The sequence below is a fragment of the Rutilus rutilus genome, assembly GCF_951802725.1.
Source record: "Rutilus rutilus genome assembly, chromosome: 16".
Taxonomy (NCBI): domain Eukaryota; kingdom Metazoa; phylum Chordata; class Actinopteri; order Cypriniformes; family Leuciscidae; genus Rutilus; species Rutilus rutilus.
This window is the reverse complement of record NC_140224.1, coordinates 11,028,918-11,053,704: the sequence shown is the minus strand read 5'-3', so window position 1 is coordinate 11,053,704 and position 24,787 is coordinate 11,028,918. Positions and strand designations below refer to the sequence as shown.

Sequence of the window (24,787 nt, the reverse complement as noted above, 5' to 3'; positions counted from 1 at the left end):
ATTCATGGGAGTTTGCCCAACCAATCCACATGTGCTTTGCGGATTTGGAGAAGGCATTCGACTGTGTCCCTCGCGTCGTCCTGTGGAGGGTGCTCTGGGATTATGGGGTCCGGGGCCCTTTGCCGGCAGTAAGTCAGACTTGTTCCCTGTGCATGTTGGACTCCGACAGGGCTGCCCTTTGTCACCGGTTCTGTTCACAGTTTTTATGGACAGAATTTCTAGGCGCAGCCAGGGGCCGGAGGGTGTCAGGTTTGGGGACCACATGATTTCGTCTCTGCTTTTTGCGGATGATGTTGTCGTGCTGGCCCCATCAGACCAGGACCTTCAGCATACGCTGGGATGGTTTGCAGCCGAGTGTGTAGCGGCTGGGATGAGAATCAGCACCTCCAAATCCGAGGCCATGGTTCTCAGTCGGAAAAGAGTGGCTTGCCCACTTCAGGTTGGAGGAGAGTTACTGCCTCAAGTAGAGGAGTTCAAGTATCTTGTGGTCTTGTTCACGAGCGAAGGAAGGATGGAACGGGAGATTGACAGACGGATTGCTGCAGCTTCTGCAGTAATTCGGTCGATGTACCGGTCTGTCATGGTGAAGAAAGAGCTGAGCTGCAAGGTGAAGCTCTTGATTTACCGGTCAATCTACGTTCCTACTCTCACCTATGGTCATGAGCTGTGGGTCATGACCAAAAGGACAAGATCCCGGATACAGGTGGTCGAAATGAGCTTTCTCCGCAGGGTGGCTGGGCGATCCCTTAGAGATAGGGTGAGGAGCTCGGTCACTCGGGAGGAGCTCAGAGTACAGCCGATGCTCCTCCACATCGAGAGGGGTCAGCTGAGGTGGCTCGGGCATCTGTTCTGGATTCCTCCTGGACGCCTTACTGGGAAAGTGTTCCGGGCATGTCCCACCGGGAGGAGACCCCGGAGAAGAACTAGGACATGCCTGGGAACGCCTCGGTGTCCCCCTGGAAGAGCTGGAAGAAGTGTCTGGGGAGAGGGAAGTCTGGGAATCTCTGCTTAGACTGCTGCCCCCGCGACCCGGCCCCAGATAAGCGGAAGAAGAAGAAGATGATGATGATGATGATGATGATGATGTATACTTACTGTATATTTTGTTTGTGATGTATTGTGATGTATGCATTGATGTATGGTGAAGCCAGAAACAATTTTCCACAACATGGATAATAAAGTAAAAAAAAAAAAAAAAAAAAAAAAAACTAAAACATTGAAGTCTTCATAATTGTTGGCATCACTTGAAATCACCCAAAGGCTGGATCCAAACTGGAGCAGGTGCAATCTGTACATTAGGATATCCAAAATCGTAGGTGCAAAGATACAATACAGGATAATAAAACACAGATAATAATAAAAACCTATATTGGGTTTAATGTGTTTCAATTTACATACAGAATGCCAGAATTACTTGATGATGTGAAGAACTGATTAACTGCTTTTTTAATTGGTTGATTGATACAAAGCATTTGTTTCCCGTCTCCTTAGTGGCGCGGAGAGAGACAAATCGGTGACACGACGCAGCTCTTTAACATCTTCAGTGCTCACCGATTCACCCCGTCTAAGTCCCCTAGAAGGTTGGCCTGATACGCATGTAAAATAGCCATTGTGTGGAGACAGGCGCCAACCTGACCTGCTGCCATATACGCCTTGCCCACCAGCGATGATGTAGTGTGACACGGCTTGGAGGGCAATGTCGGTGCTTTAAGGGATAACGCAACGTCAGGTGAAAGATAAATTGCTAGAGTTTCTTAAATTTTTTTGGCATCACCCCATAGCCGTTCTCTTTGAGTCCCCTAATAGATGAATAATGGTGAACTGTGGGACTCGACAGCCTTGCTGAATATGACTTTAAGAATGGCAAGCCCCGACGTGGAGGTTGTGGAGCTGACTGTGGGAAGCACTCATCAAGTTTTTTCTCAGCTCTTCCTGTCTCTCGGCCGGCTACTCAATGTTCAATCTTGCCATGGCACAAGTTACAACCTCCACAAGCTGGCGAGTCACCCAGATCACCTTCTTCGATGCTGAGCACATCCAACTCCTCAGAGCTAGAAAAGCCCAGCATCATATGGACATTTAGGGCGGAAGAAGCCGGAAGGAGCGGGCTTCCGGATCCCGAGTGTAAGCACTGGAGCTAGCGGATGAGCGCTGAGAAGGGACCGAAGCCGTATCAAACATCTCCATTTTGTGACCCCCACGAGTGAAGCTGCTGGGACCCGCACCGCATGGAGCGCAGAGCTGGCCGCTTTGGTCAAACAGCGCCAGCTAGGAGCGGAGCGTTCTTAAAGGCAGACGCGCAAAATTCTCACATTCAATCCCCTCGAGGGCTGACAGAGCATGCTGTGCTCCCAAACAGCTAACACACGTTGTGTGTGTCCCCACCCAGAATAAAACGAGGGCAGGGAACTTATAGCTTCTGGATTCCACTGGCACGTGTCACGGCATGACGTAGCACTAATCAGGATTGGACTAAGTTGCACACGTTCTTCAGGAGCGCTGTTGCTGAAGGGATTCCCCAGAGTGTCGTCAGTGACGCAGCGCGAGTTTCCTCGAAAGGTAACATTCCTCAAGGGCCCTAGTGTGTTGAAAGTCCCAATGTGTATGTGTCGACTGGTGTGTATACAATCCACAGTGATAATCCAATAAAGTGTGCTTTCTGGTGAGGTAAGTCCTCAAAGGGTAACTCCACAATAAGTGGAGACCAAGTCCAAGACCAACTAGACCAAGTCCTTGCAAGACTTTTAGCATGCCCTTTTTGCTTTGATGGAGAATGTGGTACAATGCGCTCCAGGTGGCATGCCTAACTCCACTACTTTGCTTAGGAATCAGTTTGTAGAACACGTAATGGATAACACCCTATGCCGTGAGCTTAAGCGATATGTCCGACTCCATCCACAGTCCACTATTTTGGACGTAAGGAAAGAGGCAATTAGGTTGGTTGATAAGGGATTCGTCCTAAAACGCTGAAATAAAGTTACTCTGTACCATCTCTTGATACTCAGTATGGAGTCCAAGGACATAGTATACCCTCTAGCGGTCGAGAGAATCAGTCAGAGTTGGCTGAATTGAAGGAGATGATGAGGGCCCAACAAGAGCAACTTAACCAGCTCACTCAAAGCATGCAGCACCTGCAGTCTCAGCATGCTTTTAATCAGTCTAGGCGAGATTACTCTTTTATTTGAAGGCATTGCAACCAACCAGGCCTTATTGCCCGTAATTTTGTTTTGGATTTTCATAGATCTACAGAGCAGCAGCCTTCCTTATCACAGTGGGGTAACTCTCTGAATCCTTGTAGGCCGATGGAAATCTTTAACCCCCTGAATTGATGAGCCACACTTCTGGTTCTCGGCCCTCTGATTTGAGTGGGAACCAGGCCCTTTTTAAACAATTAGGTAATTGTCCTTATCTTACTAATACTATGGGTGGGGTAGAGGTTCCCTGTTTATTGGAAACCAGGTCGATGGTGACCACTATTTCAGAGAGGTTTTGTCTTCAACATTTTGAAACTTGGAGTAAAGAAAAGTTGCATAGTTGTGGGTTGCTACAGTTTTGTGCTGCATATGGCTTAGATATACCTTATCTGGGTTATCTAGAGTTAGATTTAGTAATTTTTAGGAAGAAAATCCAGAGTAAAGGGTTACTTGTGGTGAAAGACCTGTCCCTTCGTTACCAGGTTATTCAGGAGTGCTATAGGAAGTTGTTTAGTCAAAATGGTCATAATCTTTTTGACCATCCTACTGTAATGGAGACTCCTGAATGGGATTCTGCCTAGCAGTACAGTAAGAAGATTGAAACTGATGCTTATGAGACCAAAGAACAACTAGCTAAGGTTGGGGGTCGAGAAACGGTGCGGAACCCTGTCGATTAATTTGCATTTTGACTTCTGAGAATTGTAATATATATATATATATATATATATATATATACAATGTATGACACCCCCCCCCCCCCAAAAAAAAAATGTAAACAGGACACAATCTAATATACAGAAGAAAAAAAAAGATACAATTTTAATAAAAAAATAAAAGTGCTTCAAAAAACCCTTTCATCTTTGACCTAGCAACAATTTGAAGATAATTTATTTGTTTAGAGTCATCTAATGTTTTAGACTCATGGCTTGTACGATGATATGCAATGGGGAAAAAGTGCTCAATATTAGCTGGTGTTTTCTTATTCAATTTCAATCACACCTATGCATTTTATAGTCAGCAAAATATGTAACAGCAGCATGTGGTGCTGCACAGCATGTTTAACAGGAAGGCATCATCCTTCAAAATTAACTAAAACAAAATCTGAGGCTTCCACAACTTCCAAATTGAGTTACCCAATGAGATTTCAATCACATGTGATCCATTAAATACCATCTGCCCTTGAGTAATCAAAGATGATTGGCAAATGGTTTTGTGCTGGTTATGATGGCTTCAATACATGGGAATTGTTCTCCCTAGGATGTGTGATCTTCTTTATTTGAAGCCTCTGTTTATGTTATTACAGACACAGCCTTTTAAACTGGCCTTTTCTCAGAGGGTTGAATAAAGCTGCATCATTTAATCATCGTTTTTATGCTGATTTGATCCACAACCATTTACACTTCCTACTTGTAAATGCTAGTCCCTTTCTACACTGTTTTATTAGTTTGCCAGTATATTCAGGCATCCATTTTTCATGATACTTATTTAATGAATATATAATGACTATACAATCAGCTATACAACATAATAAACACCTCAATTTACTACAGATTCATGCAAACTTGATAGCACTCACAAAAAATGACTGAGCTGATTTGTAATGTAGTCTATTGAGGATTACTGTTTTTTAATATTCACACTACTGTACATGCATATCTGTTGTAACAGTAAGAAAAGCATTGAACCCCATTGTAATCTAAGAGGAGTGTGAAAGATTTATCACCATGTCTGTTTCATCATCCAGCATCATGTTACTGTGGATTATGATGCTCACACCCTGTCTCCCACATCCACCTGCTTTGCCTGTCCCAGATTGGCCAAGGTGGCCGTTTTTTAACTCTATGCTTGTCCTACATTGGCCAAGGAGGCAGTTTTTGAACTCTCTGCCTGTTCCATATCGTCCAAGGAGGTCGTGTTTGAACTCTCTGCCTGTTCTGTACTGACCAAGGATATTGTTTTAAACTCTCTGTTTGTCCTGCATCAGCCAAGGAGGCCGTTTTTGAACTCTCTGCCTGCCCTGTTACGGCCAAGGAGGCCATCTCGTAACCCTCTGCCCATGCTATCCAGTTATTTGGCCCTGTCTTTGCTGGCTCCCTTCAGCCCTTTGACTTCTTCGCTGGCTCTTTTCAGCAGCTCTGACCCACCTTGGGCTTCCTGTTCACCAGCTCCACCTGGGACCATCATCCATCCCTCCAGCTCTGCCTTGGTCAGTCGTCATTCTGACTTGACCATGCACTTTCAGGCCTTCATCTGCTCTGTGGCCCTCCACCCCTTCGGCTCAGTCGGGCTCCTCCTTCCCTCTGGCTCTACCTCAGTCTTCAGTCGCACCGGCTCCACCTCTGCCTTAGTCCTCCTGCATCCTAGCTTCACTTTGGCCATTCGTCCCCGCGGTTCCACCTTGATCTCCAAGACCATCGGCTCTGCCTGTGTCTCCACCTTCACCAGCTCCACCTCTGTCTGGCATCCCCCTAGTTTCGCCTGGCCTATACATCAAGGCTCCACCATGACTCCTCCCACCATCGGCTCGGCTATTGGCCTTCAGCCTGCCAGCTCTGTTTGGGGTCACTCCCTGGCTCCTCCCACTGTTGTCTTTTCTCTGTCTCTTCCCTTTGTTGTTTTAAAGCATGTGGACATGACTTTTTAAGTGGGAGGGGGTGTAATATCACATTTGGTCTGTGTTTGTGTTTTGCGTTAGTTGGACTTAGCTTTTGATTAGCCCTATGTGTCTCATTTGTGTCTTGTTAATTACCTCGTTTAGTCCCTTGTGTTTCTCTCTGAATAGCATTCATGTTCTGCTGTTTTTTGTTAGATATCATCAATGTATAGGTGTTCTTCTGTTTCCTGTGTTTTTGTTTCCTAAAAACCTGAAGAAGTGTTGCATGTCTGAGTTTGTCTTAATTAAAGAAAACTGCTTGCAATTAGATCCAGCCTTTTTATTCCGTTTATATTGCCACCCTGTGCTGACAGGAAGGGAGTGAGATTTGCATGTGATTGTGTTTCCTTTTTTCCCGCATTCGCATATGTATGATTAGAAGTTAATGGAATGAAAAGTGTAGTGTGACCACCCCTTTACAGTTATTGTACTAATTGTGATTTTGAATAAAAAAAAAAAAATATATATATATATATATACCTATATCCAAAATATGGACATTAAACAAATGCAATGATGAGAAAAAAAACTGTACATGCACTGATGTTGTTACTGATGTCTTATGTTTTATTTATTTTTTTCTTCAGTGCAACACATTACTGTCTATGTGGAAAGAAAGCCGTACATAGAACTTTATTAATGTTTGTGTACATTTTCCATTGATAATGGCTGCAGTTATTCATCAAATGATAGAGAATAATATTACAACCAAGCATATAGTATCCTGATGCACTGTATAGTCAAGTGCACTATATGCTTTTTAAATAGCCGATTCATTGCCTTAGATCAGAGTGGGGGAGCAATGTTGTTCAGTTCTAGGAAAGTATGCCAGATAATAGTCAGCTGTTCCACCTTGCACAACCTACTTAGAACCAAGTGTAAAGATTGGGAATTGTTCCATGCGCATTTCGTTTGCATGATTCCCACTGTATGTCCCACTGAAGTGAATTTCAGACTGCCAAGAGCAGAGATAATCTATTGCTGCAAGCAAACACATATCAATAAAAAAAAAAAATTAAATTAAGAGTAGTGAACACACACACACTGAAAACCTTGAACACACACCCAGAGCAGTGAGCTGCAATTTTGCTGTGGCACCCAGGAAGCAATTGGGGGTAAGGTGCCATGCTCAAGGGTACCTCAGTCGTTTCCTGCCAGTATTGAGGATCAAACCCGCAACTTTTAGGTTACCAGTCTGATTTTCTCATCATTAGGCCACAACTGCCTAAGAAAACACCTGAACATGAAAGAGATAAAAAATAAATCTTCCCTTACCTCATTCACAAACACCCAGTGACTGTCTTTTGAGGCCAGGTTAGTCTCCACAGCCTATAGAGAAACAAATAGAGAATAAATCAATGTGAGCAGTTTGTGGCAGATGTAATTGAGCATGAGATGGTTTGAAACTACATTAGGTTGGAGCCCTAACCCAACCAAATTTGCTGGATTGATTGTATTTAAAAATATGTATTTAAAATGTGATGTACCATCATAATTAAAAATGTAAATAAATTAATTAAGGGATAATTGATGACGGGCAGCTGAACTGAAGTGAAATAATGCACACCAGAGGTAGTTATGTAAGGTGGTTTCATCTCGGTTGTGCATTACTTTTCGATTAGTTCAACAGCCTGGAGTCAATTATTTGGCTATACTTTATTTGAATGTGTCCTTGTTACAGTGCAAATTCAATTCAGTTCAATTCAATTTCACTTTATTGTTGGAATCTCTTCCAAAAAATGTCTTGCATCACATAACCTTTACTGTTATGTTTACATCAATTCACATCAATACACATCCACATCAAAATAATAAAACACAATACAATAAGCACCACTTGATACAAAACCAACATATAAGCAACCCGATCTCATGAAATGCATCTTTATAGCACACATTGTATTTATTGTGCAATTTATACGCAAAAATGAGTTTTTACGTCCATATGATACACACTGTAAACCCCTAGGGTAAGATTAGTGGTGTGGGGTACGTGTGTATTATACGTTTGGGTAAGATTAGTGGTGTGGGGTACGTGCGTATTATACGTTTGGGTAGGATTAGTGGTGTGGTCTGAGGCAACTGATTATACTATATCACTCAAGCTAGTACACAGTGTCAAACAATCTACTTTTTAAAATACTCGTATCATGTATCATCTTAATACACTGTAATCCACAGTAATGCGCATTATGTCTCAACCAAAATGTAAGGTCTTGTTTAACACAAACATGCAACTTTTGGCCACCACTATTTTCTGCCTTACTAACTCCATGTCCTTCCATTTCTGTTCATTACACGCTGACATAATGAGCCTGACCTTCTGCTCAAATGTCAAGCAAATATTAAAAATGCATTTGACAGTAGAATCTGGAGGAAGACTTTCATGTTTTAGTCTAATTTAAAAAAAAAAAACCTTTTAGAATATTAATCGAATGTAAAACAAGCCCTCTGGTCCTCGGTGAGTCACAATGTGACAATATACAAGACATACAACTTGTGCAGACATTTGGAAATATTAATTGGCCTTTGCCTATTTGAAGAACCGATCACATTTAGTTTTAATTCTTTTAATTTCATTTTCTTTACCAATGTATACTGAGAATATGTTGGAAAATATTTGTTTTTTTCTCGTCACATGTGTTCCTTTGTTCTAGTTTCCCGCCACTCATCAGTCACCATGGACACTAACACTCATCGTCACAGCTGTTTATCTTTTAGTTAATCATCTCTATGTATTTAAGTTCCTGCTTGTGTTTGTCACGTGTGGTTGCAGGAAGGCAGACAAAGATGAGGATATATTTCCAACACGAAGGTTTAACGGTAATAATATAAATGATAGCAGAACAGGCAGCAACACACACTATACACAACGTAGATCAGACAAAGATTGACTAAACAGACGGAACTTAAATGCAAATCAAGCGTAGCATTAGTTCTGGCAGGTCACGTTAGTCAAGCTCGCATCAGCTGATCCACATCTACCTATAGGAATACGACACCTATCACTGTATACATAAGCTCCTTCAGTTTTATCAGCAGCTATCGCGTTTCTCAGGAGCTAATTACCCTCCTCCATCCCCAGCTCCTCCTCTCGCCCAGTCAGGATTTGACATTCTGATTCCCCTTGAATCAGAATAATTATCGAATATGTTGTACTTTTAAAATCTTGAATTAAATATATTTGCAAATTTTCATGTTGGTTCTGTTCTGTTTACCCCAAGGGGGATTATTGCTGCTCTCCCTGCTCGTATCCATGCTAGGCTGCATGGATGTGCAGGGAGTTCTCGCCCAGAACGGAACCATACCGCCAATCCAAACTGTATGCTAATTGTCAATCATATTTGACGGTAGTGGTCCTGACAGAAACACAGATGACGATGATTATCTGAACACAGGTGATACAGATGAACTGATAATGACAATGAAGATGACACGTAACATGGGATGACAGGCAAACAAGTCCAATGAAAACAAACTAAACAAAACACAATTGTGACAGTGCTCACTTCTTTGTATTGTTCGTGTTATGTTTTTGCATGCTGTTTCGCAGGTTGGCTATTATTCTTGTATTTATCTAATTAACCTCGTATTACCTTCATGAACACGTATAAACTCAGCGTTACAATATACAGGTTTTGGTTTGGCATTTTGGTCAATTTGTATATTGTTAGTCATTAGTCTTTAGGTAAATAGAGCTTTGTTTGTTAGTAACCTGGGGCCCGTTCTTCGTACGTTGCTTAAAACATCCGAGATCAAATTACACATCCAAGATGATATCATCGTGCTAATCATGATCTGGCTAATTAGGTTGTTCAAACACACCTGCCGGATATGATTAGTATAGCTGGATTGAGTTATCTGAGATAATTGCGCGTTCATGCGCTGGTATAAAAGGGGAAATGTATTGATAGTAGAAACATTGATCAGCAACGCTGCTATTGGCTGCTCAGCGTGGCCAAAGAGCGCGCACAGTTTTTCTCCTCAGCAGAGCAAGAACTAATAGTCGAAGTTTATTCGGAATTTTAATGTTTAATTAAAACGCCAGGGAACACCTCAAAGTCTGCAAAAGCCAGGAGAGAGTGCTGGCAAAAAGTAGCAGACAATTTAAATCCGTTAGAAGTGGCGATGTTAGATGTATTTATCACTTATTAGCCTATATTTTTGTATTTTAATAATTGCATAATTACTTTGTTCATTGTAATATCAGTCACCACACTAGAACATGGGAACAAATAAAAGTGAAGTACAAAAATATTCTACATAATGGTAATTTTTAGTTATATTATAGTCTCTTTTATAAAAGGCACTGTTAAATAAATGGTTGTCTGTTTCTAAAAGCAACCAAGAAAAAGGCTGAGAAAAAAAAAAGATCTTAGTAGCCTACGCACTGTAAAATAATTTTTGCTGCATTAAATTAAGGCCGTATAGTCATTTAAACTTTTACATCTTGAGTAATGATGAATTGCTTTGACTTGTGAAAGTGAAAACTGATAAACTTATGTTAATGTAAAAAATATTTTGCCATGAGTTATTGCTCACATTTTTCCCGAGTGTAGGTCATTGTAATGACATTGTGTTTTCCTCTTTTGTGCACTTTTACATAATACACCAACACTTGTATCTGTTCCCAAGAAAGTGGTGGCTGAAATATGTGCAGTAAGTGGACATTTTCTAACTTTCCAAAGGAAAGAAAGTATAAGACTTTGTAATGTCCATTTGTTTCCATTGCACTGGACAGTGAATAAACCCTCTCAGACAACTGTCATATGGAGGAACTAGCCTACCTGCAAGTGCATAAATAACTTTACTTAATTTATACTTGTATGCTTTATGGCTGCAATATAAGTTGCATGATTCCACATCTACAGAAAGGCCTACAGAAGAGTCTGCACAGACAAAGGAGACATAGGCCTACAGGTGGGCAGTGTATAGCCAACTTTTCCTTTTTATTTGTTGCATGAGGCATGTGTCTAATATCTCTTGTTGCAGGCACTTGACCACTGGCTTTTCTTTACAAAGAACAATTGAAATAAAACTCAAGGAACTAAGCATATTTGTCTTTTATTAAACATTTAATGAAAAAGTTTTTTTTGCAATGTTGTGTAATATGGCACATGCAACAATGTCACAGGCCCTGTCAGGTGTGCAACCCTCAGACTTTTCAGACACTGAAATCTTCGCTTTAGTTAGCCAAAGTTCATTTCATTGTGTGCCCTTGTCCTGGCTAGAGCTGCATTGTAATTGGTTTGGGTCAGGGAATGGGGTCATAAAACACCTGTCTGCAGGCAGGAACGTGTCATAATCACCTATGAAAAAATGCAGTTCTGTTAGGATCAGCATAAGTGTATGTAATACAGTGAGCTTGATATTTAATTGTGGAACTTTCCTTACCACTTTCAAAAAAATGTGCATTAACGTGAATCTCTGAAAAATTCTTAAGTCATGCACAGATCCTGGCCATTTTGCTTTCACATTTGTGATATGGAAGATTTTAGTCAACTGCCTTTTTTTATATGATATAATATTACTAATCTGGAATATTAAGAATCACAATAGTATCTGGGCTGCACATTTACACTGTGAACCCCCTTTCTGTTCACATAATCCCCTTCATTGAGGCCTTGATGGCAGTCTATGGTGTTGCCTATATAGTCTATGGTACCAATCACGTTAGTGAAGCCTGAGTGACATCGGCATGGTCATGATTGCATGATCTTCATAAAAAATTATGATAGTAAAAAAAAAAAAAAACTGCTTTAAAAAAACTGCTTTACATCATTGGGTCTGAAGTGGCTTGGAAATGCCACAAGAAAAACCTAAAACTGTTTTTTAAACCTAAAAGCGCCAGGTAAACTCCGAATGACACGACAGACAGCACTTTCCATCAAGTTCTCCGCATCTCCAATAGTGTAAAGGAAAGAGCCACTCGCAAATAATCTTAGGGCAATGCAAACAGTTGGTGCTGTAGTTAAAGCCCGACTCCGACAAGTTGCAAATAAATGTGCGTTTTCAACAAATTAATAATGTAAACGACAATCTCACGAGTCACGAGAAAAAATATATATCTCAGAAAGTGCATTATCACGCTGCGCTGGACTTCCCGTATCAACTCCGCTTATGAAGCCGCAGTCTAATCCTGTTAACATGAAATAAGCCTGCTCACGAGCAGGTTTAAGTTTGTGCACCTGTGCTATGACAGCAAGTCCAGGATGAGCGTCGAAGAACCAAACAATCCAAGATCATGCCAAATCGCCAACAATCAAATCCAGCTAAGTGAGTTAGCGACGTACAAAGACCGGGCCCCTGCTGTTGGTAAGTATTGTCAAGCCTGTTTTTAGTCAAGTCATTTCTGTTCAATTCAAGTCATGTTCTAGTACTTAAGTTTATGTCATGCTTTAGTTTGGTTTTTGTATTTTATTTCAATAAACTGGGTTCTAAACTCTACTCGCCATCAGTGGATATCGTGACAGAAAGCAAGACCAAACAATGAAGCCAGCAGTTTGACTTCTCCGCCTCCATCAAGCTGACCAGGACATTGAGGATTTTGGAGCTGCCTTTTGTGGATTTTAAAGATACAGCATTTAAGGACATTTTTAAATTTGGTTTAATGGAAGATATACCTTGTTAAGTCACATACCCCTCAATGGACTCAATACATTGATATAAGTTTGATGTTGAGTGGCTATGCTTTCACTGTGGGATTTGCAGATGAGGAAATATTTGTAATGTAAGGAGCATTACATCAAACAACGACTGACAAAGTTTCAAGGAAAACACTAGGGCTTATATACACACCAGGGTAAACAAGCTTAACAAGATAACAAGGGGGAGTAGCTAATAGGAAACACCTGGGGAAAACTAATCAAAAAGAAAGACTAAAAACGGACTACAAATTTAGCACAGGAACCACTTCAACATAAAAGTCCAAGGACAGACACAGAGCACAAAAAGAGCAGAACAAAAAAACAAAAGTCCATGAGGGTGATGCAGCAGAAGCGAAACAGGGGTTTGGTGCCAATGGTGGGCCAAGTCCGTGGAGAGGAGCCAGGGCTGTATCCACACACTTAGTGAAAATTCGAGGTGGCAAAACTAGACCGAAAGGAAGATCTTGATATTGGTACGCTTCGCCCCCGAAAGTGAACCTCAGAAACTTCCTGTGTGGTGAGAGGATAGATAAGTGGAAGTATATGTCCTTGAGATCTATTGTGACAAATCTGTCCTCAGACTTGATTTGTGACACATTTTGCTTCAGAGTAAGCATCTTGAATTTGAGCTTGCCTAGCAATTTAGTTGGTGCAGATCTAGACTCAGATGCAACCCTCCATTCTTTTTCGGAACAATAAAGTACCGGCTGTAAAACCCAGACTCCCTGCTGGGAGAAGGAACCCGTTCTATAGCCTCCTTTCGCAGAGAGGAGCCTTTAATTCTTGCTCCATAACCAAAGCCTGCTCGGGGCCCACCACTGTGGGTAGGACACCGCTGAACCAGGGTGGGTGAGACCTGAACTGAAAAGTGTAGCCCTTTTCAACTGTCTGCAGGACTCAACATGATATATTTGGCAGACGTACCCACTCTGCCAAAAAATATTGAGACTGGCCTCAGGTGTAGGTTGAGCAGCAAGCACAGTGCCCTGAAGCAGTGAACCGGCAGGGAACGACTGACTTGACTGCTCTGGAGCCCTCCTCGGAGGGAGCAAGCACCCTGACGCCGCTACGTTTTCGGGCAGATGATCGGATAGGGAAACCCCTGGGAACCGCTGCGCTCCGAGACACACGAGAAGGTGGGGTTAGCAGAATGGCCCCCTGAGGGCACCTAAGGGAGACAGCACTGTATAATGAGGTGGAAACCGTCTTCCCCCAGAGGGGACTACCCTAAGAAGCCTGACACTAATGCCTGATGCAGCTCTTGAATGACGTCAGAGCTGACATCCTCGCTATCAACCAGGTCTCTAATGGTATGTGGGTCAGCTGGGTATGCCTGCAAGATGGACATTGTGTGCAGACATGCCGTGGCCTGACCTGCCGCCGAATACGCCTTACCCACCAATGCCGATTTAGCTCTCAGTGGCTTGGTGGGAATGTTTGGGCTTGGAGGGACGATGCTGACTCAGGGGAGAGATGGCCCGCAAGAGTCTCTTCGGCTCTGGGCATCGCTCCATAACTGTGTTGTTTAAGCACATGGATATGAGAATACCTTGACGTTTGTGGGCTAAACACAGTAAGAAACCGATCTCTTCCACAACCTTGACACCTCAGTGTGGAGGTCAGGTAAGAACGGCAAGCCAAGGTGGTTGTTTACGTGGCGGCAAAAAGCGTTCGTCTAGTTTGCTTTTATGACGAAGCTCCTGTTTCTTGGCCATCCAGTCAATGTTTAGTTTAATGAGTAATAACCTCCACTAGCTCCTCACATGCAGAAGACTGAAGTGACGATTCTTTAGTATCTCCTGTCTCGATACTAACAACATCCAGCATCTCAGAACCAGATGATTGTAGTGCCGGTGCTTCACTCGGGGTGGAAGTAACCGCAAAGCATGCTTCCTGACCCTGAGACGAAACACTGGATTTGGCAGGTGAAGGCCCATCTCTAACCCCTCTGTCAGATCCATTTGCAAACCCACCAACTTGAGCAGCTGCTCTGCCTCGGCAAAAGCGGGACCTGAGCCGCGAGGAATGCGAGCCAAAGCGCCCTCTTTGAAGAGCGCCTGGCAGGAGAGCAGCGTTCTGAGCGGTAGTCACTCACAATGCTAGCATTCAGCCTCCTTGCGGGCTGACTGATCGTGCTGCACACTTTTTTTTTTACTTCTGTTAATTCTGAAACTTCAAAAATTTCAAATTGCCTTAGTTCAAATTATACCACAACTATGTACTTGAGCCGTTTCTCAATATCTGTTCTTTTTTATATTTGTGTTCTTGTGGATTTGTGAAACGTCATCAGTCGCTGCCCAAGTACTGTTACAATTCGAAGTTCACATCCAGCCAAATAAAGTTCAAATCCCTGGATGTGTTCTTGATCGCCCCTTTTATCGAGGATGCAATGAGAGGTGACTTGTGCGGATTTGAGACAGCCAGGTATCCCAGAATGCATCTCGCACCAATTAAGGTTAGTGTTTAATATTTCATTTTGTTATAAAGATACATGCAGTGAAGATAATCAATGTACACGTTGCCTGAACCACATTTGTGTAGCTATTAATATGTTTAAGATTTTTAAAATGAAAACGAAGAGGCAGAGATGTTTTTATAACATTCTTCATTTTATTGTTGCCTAAAATATACATACAGAGATAACTGGAGTAGACAGAGCGAGCACAGTTACGCTATCAAGTACGCTGCTGTACTCATCTCACTGCGACCACACCCAGAGTGGAAGCAAAAAAAAGGGGGTTCTACTCAAGGAGCAAGCAGACACTAGTACACCCTGGGTTCGTAAGCCACATACAAACATCAGCTATTAAAAGCTGGAAGAAGGGTGAGGATCCTCAGTGCTCCTGCCTTTCATACCTGCCAGGGTGTACGGCAGTGACATTAATCACACTAGCAAATTCAGGTCTCTTTCACTGAACAGGATTCACAAGTGACATAATAATCTCTTTTTATTTTCTCCTTGTCAACCACAAAACATATCAACCCTTGTTTTTTAAATCCCACACCTCAAATACATATATTTCTCTTCTCCAGAAAGTCAGTATATATATATATATATACTGTATATATGTGTATATATGTATGTATATATATATATATATATATATATATATATTCAGTTCAGATGCAAAAACCTCTAAATCTGTCTGACATGTTTTCTTTTAAATATGTCACGTTTTGGGTTTTGTTTTTGTGTCTTGTCATGTGATTCCCTGTTTGTCATGTGATCCTGCCATGTGTCTTGTCATTGGTTAATCGTCGGATCATTGTTCACAGGTGTTCCTTGTCTTGTAATTAGTCTGTGTATTTAAGCCCTCATGTTTGCCCTGTGTGTTGGTTGAGTATTGTGTTTCCTGTTGATGTTCTTGTTTTGAGTTTCCAGTTTCATGCCTTTGTTTTGTTTGATCACGTTTTGTTAATAAATTGCATTTGTGTTCTCACTTCAACTTGCCTCCAGTGGACCAAATCGTTATACTAAGTGAGTTTGTCATTGTACTGTTTTGTTTTGTTGTTGTGTTTTTCATTAAGGATAATAATGAACCCACCATTCAAAAAATTGCCACCCCCGAATTGCCACTAATTCGAAAAGTTTAGCAAAAGTAAAATGCGCATGGCCACTCAGGCATTCATAAAAATTTTAAAAGCGAGGTGGAAAAGAGGGAAACACTCTTCCTCATTGGTCACTATTGCTGTGGCTTACACTGACTGTCCTAACAACCATTTGTCAGAATACAGGGTTACATGGGTCAAAAACAACAAAAACAAATTAATTTTACTTTTACTTTTTTTGTGGCAGGGTCAGTGAAAATGTTAACAAGGCATGCAAAAAACTGAACCACTGACCCAATTGGGCCAGTTGAAACGAAAAAATTGTATCATTGAGCCCTGCTATGGTGTGTAAACTGTAACCTGACAGATTGCAAGCTAGCTCAAAGATTATCAGCTGACAGCTAATGTCAGCTCTGTGTGCTGTATATTTTGTATATTTACAGTGCATTCATAAGCAGCAAACTGAAGAATTGGAACAAACCCACACTCATTGAAAATGTCTAATATTATTCACTTCTGAATTCTGAATCCCACATTTAATTGCCATTGTTGGAGACCGCTGATTTGCAATTAGGGCAGCCCATTACATTTATTCAACTGTACCACATTTGTCAGTTAAGGTGTTAATTCACCCAAAAATTAAAACTACCTCATGATTTACTAACCCTCAAGCCATCCTAGGTGTATATTAATTTCTTCTTTCAGATGCATACAATCGGAGTTATATTAAAAATGTCCTTGCTCTTCCAAGCTTTATAATGGCAGTAAAAGGGGGTCGAGATTTTGAAGCCCAAAAAAGTGCAAAAGAGCAAATCAAACCAACAGTCACGAATTAGAAATGACCACATAGATGCCCTGTATGTTTACAATGTCTGGCTCTGACACTTCTTACTTATTATTTTGTTTTCTTTCCATACAGTAGCAACTGAATTCATTCTTTAACTATATATATACAGTATTCATACAGGTCTCAGAACTAGCAGAACAGCTACTTGTTTATTTGACAACAATATGACACAGTCTTGTTGCAACACTGAACGTCCACATTTTCAGGGAGTTTGTGTATAATATATTATAATGTATTGTAACTGTTGTTATGATTATTTAGCAGATGATATACAACACATAACATTGTTTATAAGGAATTATGCATGTGTTATATATATATGAATTCCCTTATAAAGTGTTATAAATACAGGCTTCATAGAAAGTGTTACCCATCTTATCATTATTAAAATATTCACAACCCAGGCTCATTGGAAAAATGTGCCTATGGTGACATTTCCACAAAATTATATTTTGTTGCTTTTGCTCGTTTTGCGACACTTTCAAATTGAAATATTCAGTGAGGGCCACTAAAAGTTTGTTCAGTGTTATCCAAAAGAGATGAATAAGAATCTGGAAACGTTTTGTTTGCTGTTGTATGTATTGGATCAGTTCAGAAATGGCATGTTAGGTGAGTGGCACTAAAAGGTTAATGACTAACCCTAACCCTAACCTTACCCTAATCACTTTTGAAACAACGTTCCACCTATCTTAAACTTAACCCCAAACCTAACCAATAGTGTAAAAAAAGAAAAAGAAAATGTGTTTAACACACTCCATTAAGTTTGGGTTTAAGATTTGTCTTATTAAAAATAAGTTCTCAATGAAAGTTAATATTGCAAAAACAAACTGGTGACCACTATTGCTTTTTAAGATAAACTTCCACAGCAATACTAAATATGGCATTGTCACTCATCAGTATGGCACAAGAGAGAGAATGTGTCTTGGATGGTAAGCTTTGTAGACATCCTTAAACATACTTTACATGCTGATTTTACACCCCCGCAGGCTAATTCAAACTCCCTCCAGATCAACAAAGGCTTCTTGAGATAAACAAGGTTTCTCAGACCACTTGGCCTTGTGTTCAGTTTCTGAAGGTCCTTTATTGTTCTAGCTGGATGAAGGTTTTTAGAGTTCTATTACTATTACATATTAGATGTGAATAATGTAAAGCCGGAGGAGGTTATGCATTCAATAACCATCTTTGCAGCAACATGTGAAACACCCTTGAAATACATACACACATTCACTCACCCTTGTAATCAACACTAGGATTTTATATTTCCATACAATTAAACATTGGAATGAAAAATGTATTAAAAAAAGTGTTCTTAGTATCTTTTAATATCTTTTGCTTCCACCGATCTGTTTAATACAATTCTTTTTTAGAATAGGAAAACAATAGCGAAAATGGTGTTAAAATTCCTCTGTCCTTTCGGTCGAGGAAAGTCGATTGAATTTCCATTCAGTGAGATTATGTCACCCCATTAACATAGTGCTCATTCTATCATTGGTGTTTGTCACCACAGAGTTGACGTTTGTATCCCTGTCTGTCCCTCAGACACCTGCAGATGGAAGGGGTTATCAAAGGATTCTAGAATGACAACAATAGAATGATGTGCTAATAGCCTACTATTTGTGTACTGGAGGGGAGAATCATACCCATACTTGAAAAAAAATGAAAAAAGATAACATACATTTCCAACCGCACATACAGATAGAGCCCTCTACCTCTAGATGTCATTCACACACCATACAGTAGAGTCTACCACTGGATGACCTGTTTCAGACTCTTTTGCATTGTGTGAAAAATGAAAACAAAAAAATAAAACTATGAAAATTGACAATGTGGGAAAATGTTTAATATGTAACTATTAATATGTAATAGTAATATAACTCTAAAAACCTTCATCCAGCTAGAACATTGTCAGGAAATGGATTTGTTGTTTAAGGTGTCTGTCCAGCCATACATGCATACATACATACATACATACATAGGGCTCTTAATTACTTTATCAACTAATTACCATGGTTTTGCAAATTGGTTATCTCAATGGATCTAAAGATAAAGGAAACTTTTTTTACTGAGAAAAAAAGGTCCCTGTGATTCAGTCAGGACCAAAGGTAATAGACAATTAGCATACAGTTTGGGTTGGCTGAATGGTTCTATTCTGGGCAAAAAAAACCTCCCCGTCCATCAGACAAGGGGGCGTAGTGATGAGCACAGTGAACTGAAATAGTGGTTTTAATAGGAATGCTGTGATAGGTGTCATATTCCTACAGGTAGACATGGATCCGATGATTGTCAGCTGATGCTAGCTTGATCTGCTTGAAATAACATGTTGCTTGATTTTACAAATTTCAACAAAATATGGACCTGCTAGCCACGGATGTCATATATAATTTATTTTTTTATAATAAAAATATAATTATTTATTATAAAACTTTGCTTACCCACATGGATTCTGTGTTCCACATATTATGTAACTTATATACACTGATGAATGTTGCATTTGCAAGCATGTTTTGTGAATCAGCAGAGCCTGTTCTTTGTACTTGTGCCACACATTATGAATCACAGATTCTGTACTCATTGACATTTTGGATGACCCCAATCAACTGCCTACAACAGGTTGGATCTGTAAGAATCATGTGAACTACATATTTTATACTCAAAATTAAATTAAACCTTAAAATAAATTAATATTTTAATACAAATTTGTAAAAGTGTTTATTTAGATTTTTGGAAGTTGCATTCCAAATTTACAGTAGTTGAATCAAAAGTTAACATACTGCAGTAAGCGTTTACATGGCTAACATTTCTCTGCCATATGGATATGGACAGTTTATTCCAAATTTATTTAGACTAGGCTGCAAGTATGAATCATAAAAATTAATTATAAGGGTCAATGTTGACCCTAATGAATTCTAAGTTTGTAAGTTGGCATTTAAAAGTTACACACTTATAAGGTAACTACAAAAAGTGTACATACAGTAAGGGGACATTAGGAACACAAAGAGTACTTTTACAGAACAAGTGTGAACAAGTCTTTATAAATGCTAAAGTTCATCTGATGCTTTGCCACAACTTCTGGAGTGGGTTTAAATGAGCAGAGTTCCCTGGAGTAATCACTTTCAGTTTATCTCCTTCTAGTAATTAACTTTTCTCTCTCTGCAATAACACACAGTTATCTTAAGGACTGTCATTCCATACAGGAATAAACTTATACAACTGAATGTAGAATTATATTGTGTGATATAACTGTGGCCTATCTTTCCAAAACAAGCTTATTTCCACTCCACCTATCAGAGATTTATTGCGTTGTCGCAATCTATTATTTTCCCCTTCCAACTCTTAATGCATGCACCACTGTGGATGGTGTTCAAAGAGGGCAAGGATAGGACAGACTCCCCCTGGAATCCTTTCAAGTTTTGATTGGAAAGTTACCAGCCCTGGCATTTTATAAACAACAAAACGGATCTCTCAGAAGGGGATGCCTAAAATGCAAAGAGAAGAGAAACACCACAGATAGAGGCAACAGGAGAGTGAGTTAACACTCAATGAACTGGCACTTACTGAACAGCCACAACTGATGCATTAAAACGGTTGCAAAAAACACACACACACACACACAAAAAAACAGAACAAATGAGAAAGTGGATGAGAGCTTGGAACTGACCTCAATTACAGTATGCAGATATATGAGTGTTCATCCAGGTATATGCCATCATCAGTCTTGGATGGCAACTGTGTAATTCACAGTGATACAAATTCTCTTCCAAAGAGTGGGGAGAACACATTTGCGTATGAATAGGTTTGTTTGAATCTATGCTAACCCCTAGAAACTGACTGTGGGACACAGATTCATCATCATCATGTATCTGGCAGCTGAAGGACTCGCGATGGTTCCTTTCAAAGGAGACCTCCATTAAAATGCTGGAGAGTATTATTAGCAATGAGGACACTATGAATTATCCAAAAAGACAGGCCATCAATCCAGTGTCCATAGATATGCATCAACAAATCTTGTTTCAGGAGGGGCATACATAGAGTTTACAGTTTGAATGTTCTTATTTCCTTTATTTTCCTATATTAAAATAAAATGAAATTTAAACTGAAATTAAATCCTTTTGGATTGGGCACAGAGTATGTTCTTCTTCCCAGACGTTGTTACAAACCAAAACCACTTTCAAAAAGTGCACTTTGTAATAATGTCAAATTAAAAGTTCAAATTTGAATTACATTTTAAATCATGTTTTAAAAATCATGTTACATTTTAACATTAACACATGAATTGGAACCTCTAAATCCAGACCTTAAATTCATTGAAAGTCTTTGGGATGTCCTGGAGTAGACTTTACAGAGTGCTTGACTCTTGCATTGTCAATACAAGATCTTGACCAAAAATGTATGCACCTCTTGAGGGAAATAAATGTGATTGTGATGCTATTTAAATCCAAACAGCGACTTTTCTTTTGGCAAGGCAGTGTACACTGTAAAAAATGTCTAAACTCCCCAACTTCTAGTGACTGGTCAGTGGTCACATCTAAATTTTTCAATTGGCTCAAGTGAAATTCTGAAAATTTACAGAATTTCACTTGGGCCAATTGAAAAATTTAGATGTGACCAGTCACTAGAACATTTTGAGTTGGGGAGGTTCTCACTTAAGTATACTCTTTTAAAGTATACAATTTAAGCAATAATTATGCTTTTTAAAAGTAGGCCTTATGCTAGATTGTACTTATTTTTCAGAAGGGTGTTTATGGATCCTTCTTGTCAGTCCTTCTATTTTCCTGTCTAAATAAAAGTGAAAAAGTCCAGACATATACAATATCAAAAGTTTAGGATTGGTAAAATGTTTTTGAAAGAAGTCCCTTCACCAAGGCTGCATTTATTTGATTAAAATTACAGTAAACAGAATATTGTGAAATACAGTATTATTTTGCATATAGTGAGCGGGACTTGTGTTAGTGGCAATTCCCTTAGTGTCCGCGTTATGATTTCAGGAAATCAGTTTGGGCAAATTACAACTTGATTATTATCCATGAGCCCCAACATCCAGCCATGTAAAAAAACATAACATTTTATTCTAATTCTCTCTAAGGGCCATTTACAAAGAATGAGTTTTTGTTTTAAAAAACACAAGACGCAAAAAAAAAAAAAAAAAAAAAAAAAAACTTTAGTGCTGCATTTTTAGAATGCAATATCATGCGCGAGATGCTGTAAAAGATGAGTGCAACGGTCGAACACATCAGTCTAGCATGTGTTTACATAGAAAACCAATGGAAAAGTAGCTTTGGTGCAAGTTCGTTTTAATAGAAATCTGATACAGAATATCGGATAGCTGATATTTTCTTTTGAATATATCACATGACTATAATTGTAATGTAAATGTAAAATTTTCATATCACCTGTTATTTCATGTTGTTGTAAGGCCTATTTTTATGCAATTCCATGGTGTGTTTTGTCTTATTTAATAGCCTATTTAATAAGTAGCAACCTGATACTACAGTCATTGGTTTCTGGAGGTGATTGATAACCAAAAAAAAAAAAAAAAACATCTAAGTCACAGAACCCATCTCAAAGTACTCATGAAATGTGTCTAGTCCCTCCAATTGTTTCAATCATTTTATACTCTATTCTAAGTTTTATATCTTTGCACACATTTTCTCCTCAATAAGCCAGGTCAGCCTGACTTCTGACTCCCTGCTCAAGATACAATTGAACTAAGGGGAAGAAATACTATAGAAAGCACACAAGCAGAGAAATTTCAAATGATACTGCAATCTGGCTTTAATGATTGATTAGAGAGCAGCTCAGAGCAGGTTTGGGTCGGAGCCGCTGGGAAAGGGGTGAGTAGGGGTGAGTAGGGGTGAGCTAATCGGGAATTGGGTATTGCATGACAGAGCCAACAAGGAAAACTAAACGGGGTTTGTGGTAGAGTTAAGGCTCTTTGCAGAGTGTTTCTTTGTGCACTGGCCCGTATCTAGATTAGATGAAATAAACACATCATCATTCTGTGGTCTAGAACCTCAGGAGGCAGGCTGTTGGATATCAAATCCACACCAGTTATCACTGTTATCTTCATCTTGTTTGACAGCTACACTCTTAATTTAAACAGGCATTGCTTGTCATTTCACAGCGTTCAATGGCATGCAAAAGTAGAGAAAAAAAATCTATTGGGTTGGAAAGAAATGAGAAATTGCATAGAAATCTATTTTTAGGACCATTAATATTTGCTTTACTTTTCTACATTATTACTATACCAATCAAACACATTATGTCCCCTTTCAGTCGGTCACATCTGACGCACATCTCCGTTCCCTCCTTCAGGTAACGAGGGTTACATACGTAAATGTAGACGTTCTAAATTCTCATTATTTTAATATAATATAATATAATATAATATAATATAATATAATATAATATAATATAATATAATATAATATAATATAATATAATATAATCATTTTGGCATGGTGAAATTTGATTCCGACATTTCTTCATGAGATTCACCCCTTTAATTTTACTCACAAATAATTTCTTATAGCTTTCTTCTTTATGTGTACAGGGGTACAAATCTGAATGGCTTGAATTATGAGGGTGTAGGAAAACATGATTAAAGCTTATATTTCAGATCACTTACTTCTCCATTAGTATGATTAATGTGGCCAGCTTATGTCCCAGGCGGGGGCCCTGCTTGAAAAATGATGCAATTACTCCTTTTTTGAATAGGAGAGGGAAGCCCTCCTTGCGATGGCAAAGAAAGTGATGCTTGTGAGACATTTGGGAGTTAAATTGCTCTTTCTGTTTCAGTACTTCACTTTCTCACACAACCAAAGATGAAGCACTTCATGAATATTGTCCAGCACTGACTACTCTTACGTCACAGCCGTGCATATAGTTCTCTTTCGAGGGAACACTGACACCGCGCCATGCTGTTGATGCTATGGGAACGCCATGAGCTGGTGTCGGAGTCACGTGTAGTACAAGACAATCCATTGGCCAAAGACGAAATTAAGTGTCGCAACATCATGCGTGGTCAAGTCTATAGGTTTGTTCGACATTGACTGCAGCTGGATGTATCCGATCAGCGAGAGTAGCCACGTGCAGGTGGGGAGGAGTTAAAAACAGACACATGAAGACAGACAGTTTCTGCTTCCTGTAGTGATGCTTGCGCTGTGTTTGCATTCTTTACCACAGCTGAAGTGAAATAAATACAATATTTGCCAAATACACAGGTGTTTCAGAGACATTTTCATTCAATACTTTATGTACAGCTTAATACAGCATTTGTTTGTGCAAGAATAAATTCAACATAAGCCTATACTATCAATGAAGTGGGGTCTGCTTTTTTATCAGTTTTATTTTGATAAACAAGACACAATATAACATTGCAACTGCATGAAAAGAGCTTTTACTGTTATAAAAAAAAGAATTTGTGAGAATTAGTGGCAGGTGTGACAATAAACACGAAACACACGTGATCGTTGTCATGCGGTGATTTCCGGATTTCTGATGACGAACAGCTGTGCTGTCTCAAGTCTGACAACATTTTTAACCGGCATTCACTGCTTCAAGTCAGCCGCTTATCGGTCTGTGTAGCGCTACATGAAGTCGAACAAGCCTTATAAATAACACCTGTGCGAGTGCATCACCAGCTTCTTGTCTTCAGAAGTCGTTTTGTTTGTCACTGTGTGTGCAAAAATGTCTGTCTCTGTCTATTTAGACCAGGAGTTGAAAAAAAAAGTCAAAGAAGTTTAGGAGAAATCTATCGCCGTTTTCCTGATCAACTCCTCGGGACGAAGGACATGAGTTGTGTTCTTTGTTTGTGAGTGGAGCACACTCGATCAGCTCTCCAGGGAGGGAAAGAAGCTTACAGTGAGGAAGCTACGCTCCCACCTCAACCTCTTATCGT

General features: G+C 39.8%; 1 protein-coding gene across 1 annotated transcript in view; it reads right to left on the bottom strand.

Annotated features, from left to right (window-relative positions):
• Nucleotides 1-24,787, bottom strand: part of grid1b (glutamate receptor, ionotropic, delta 1b) — a 452,122-nt gene that overhangs the window by 71,910 nt on the left and 355,425 nt on the right. The window contains exon 5 of the mRNA XM_084434270.1: nt 7,123-7,176. Within this exon, the coding sequence (XP_084290396.1) occupies nt 7,123-7,176 (54 nt within the window). The remainder of the gene's footprint in view (nt 1-7,122; nt 7,177-24,787) is intronic.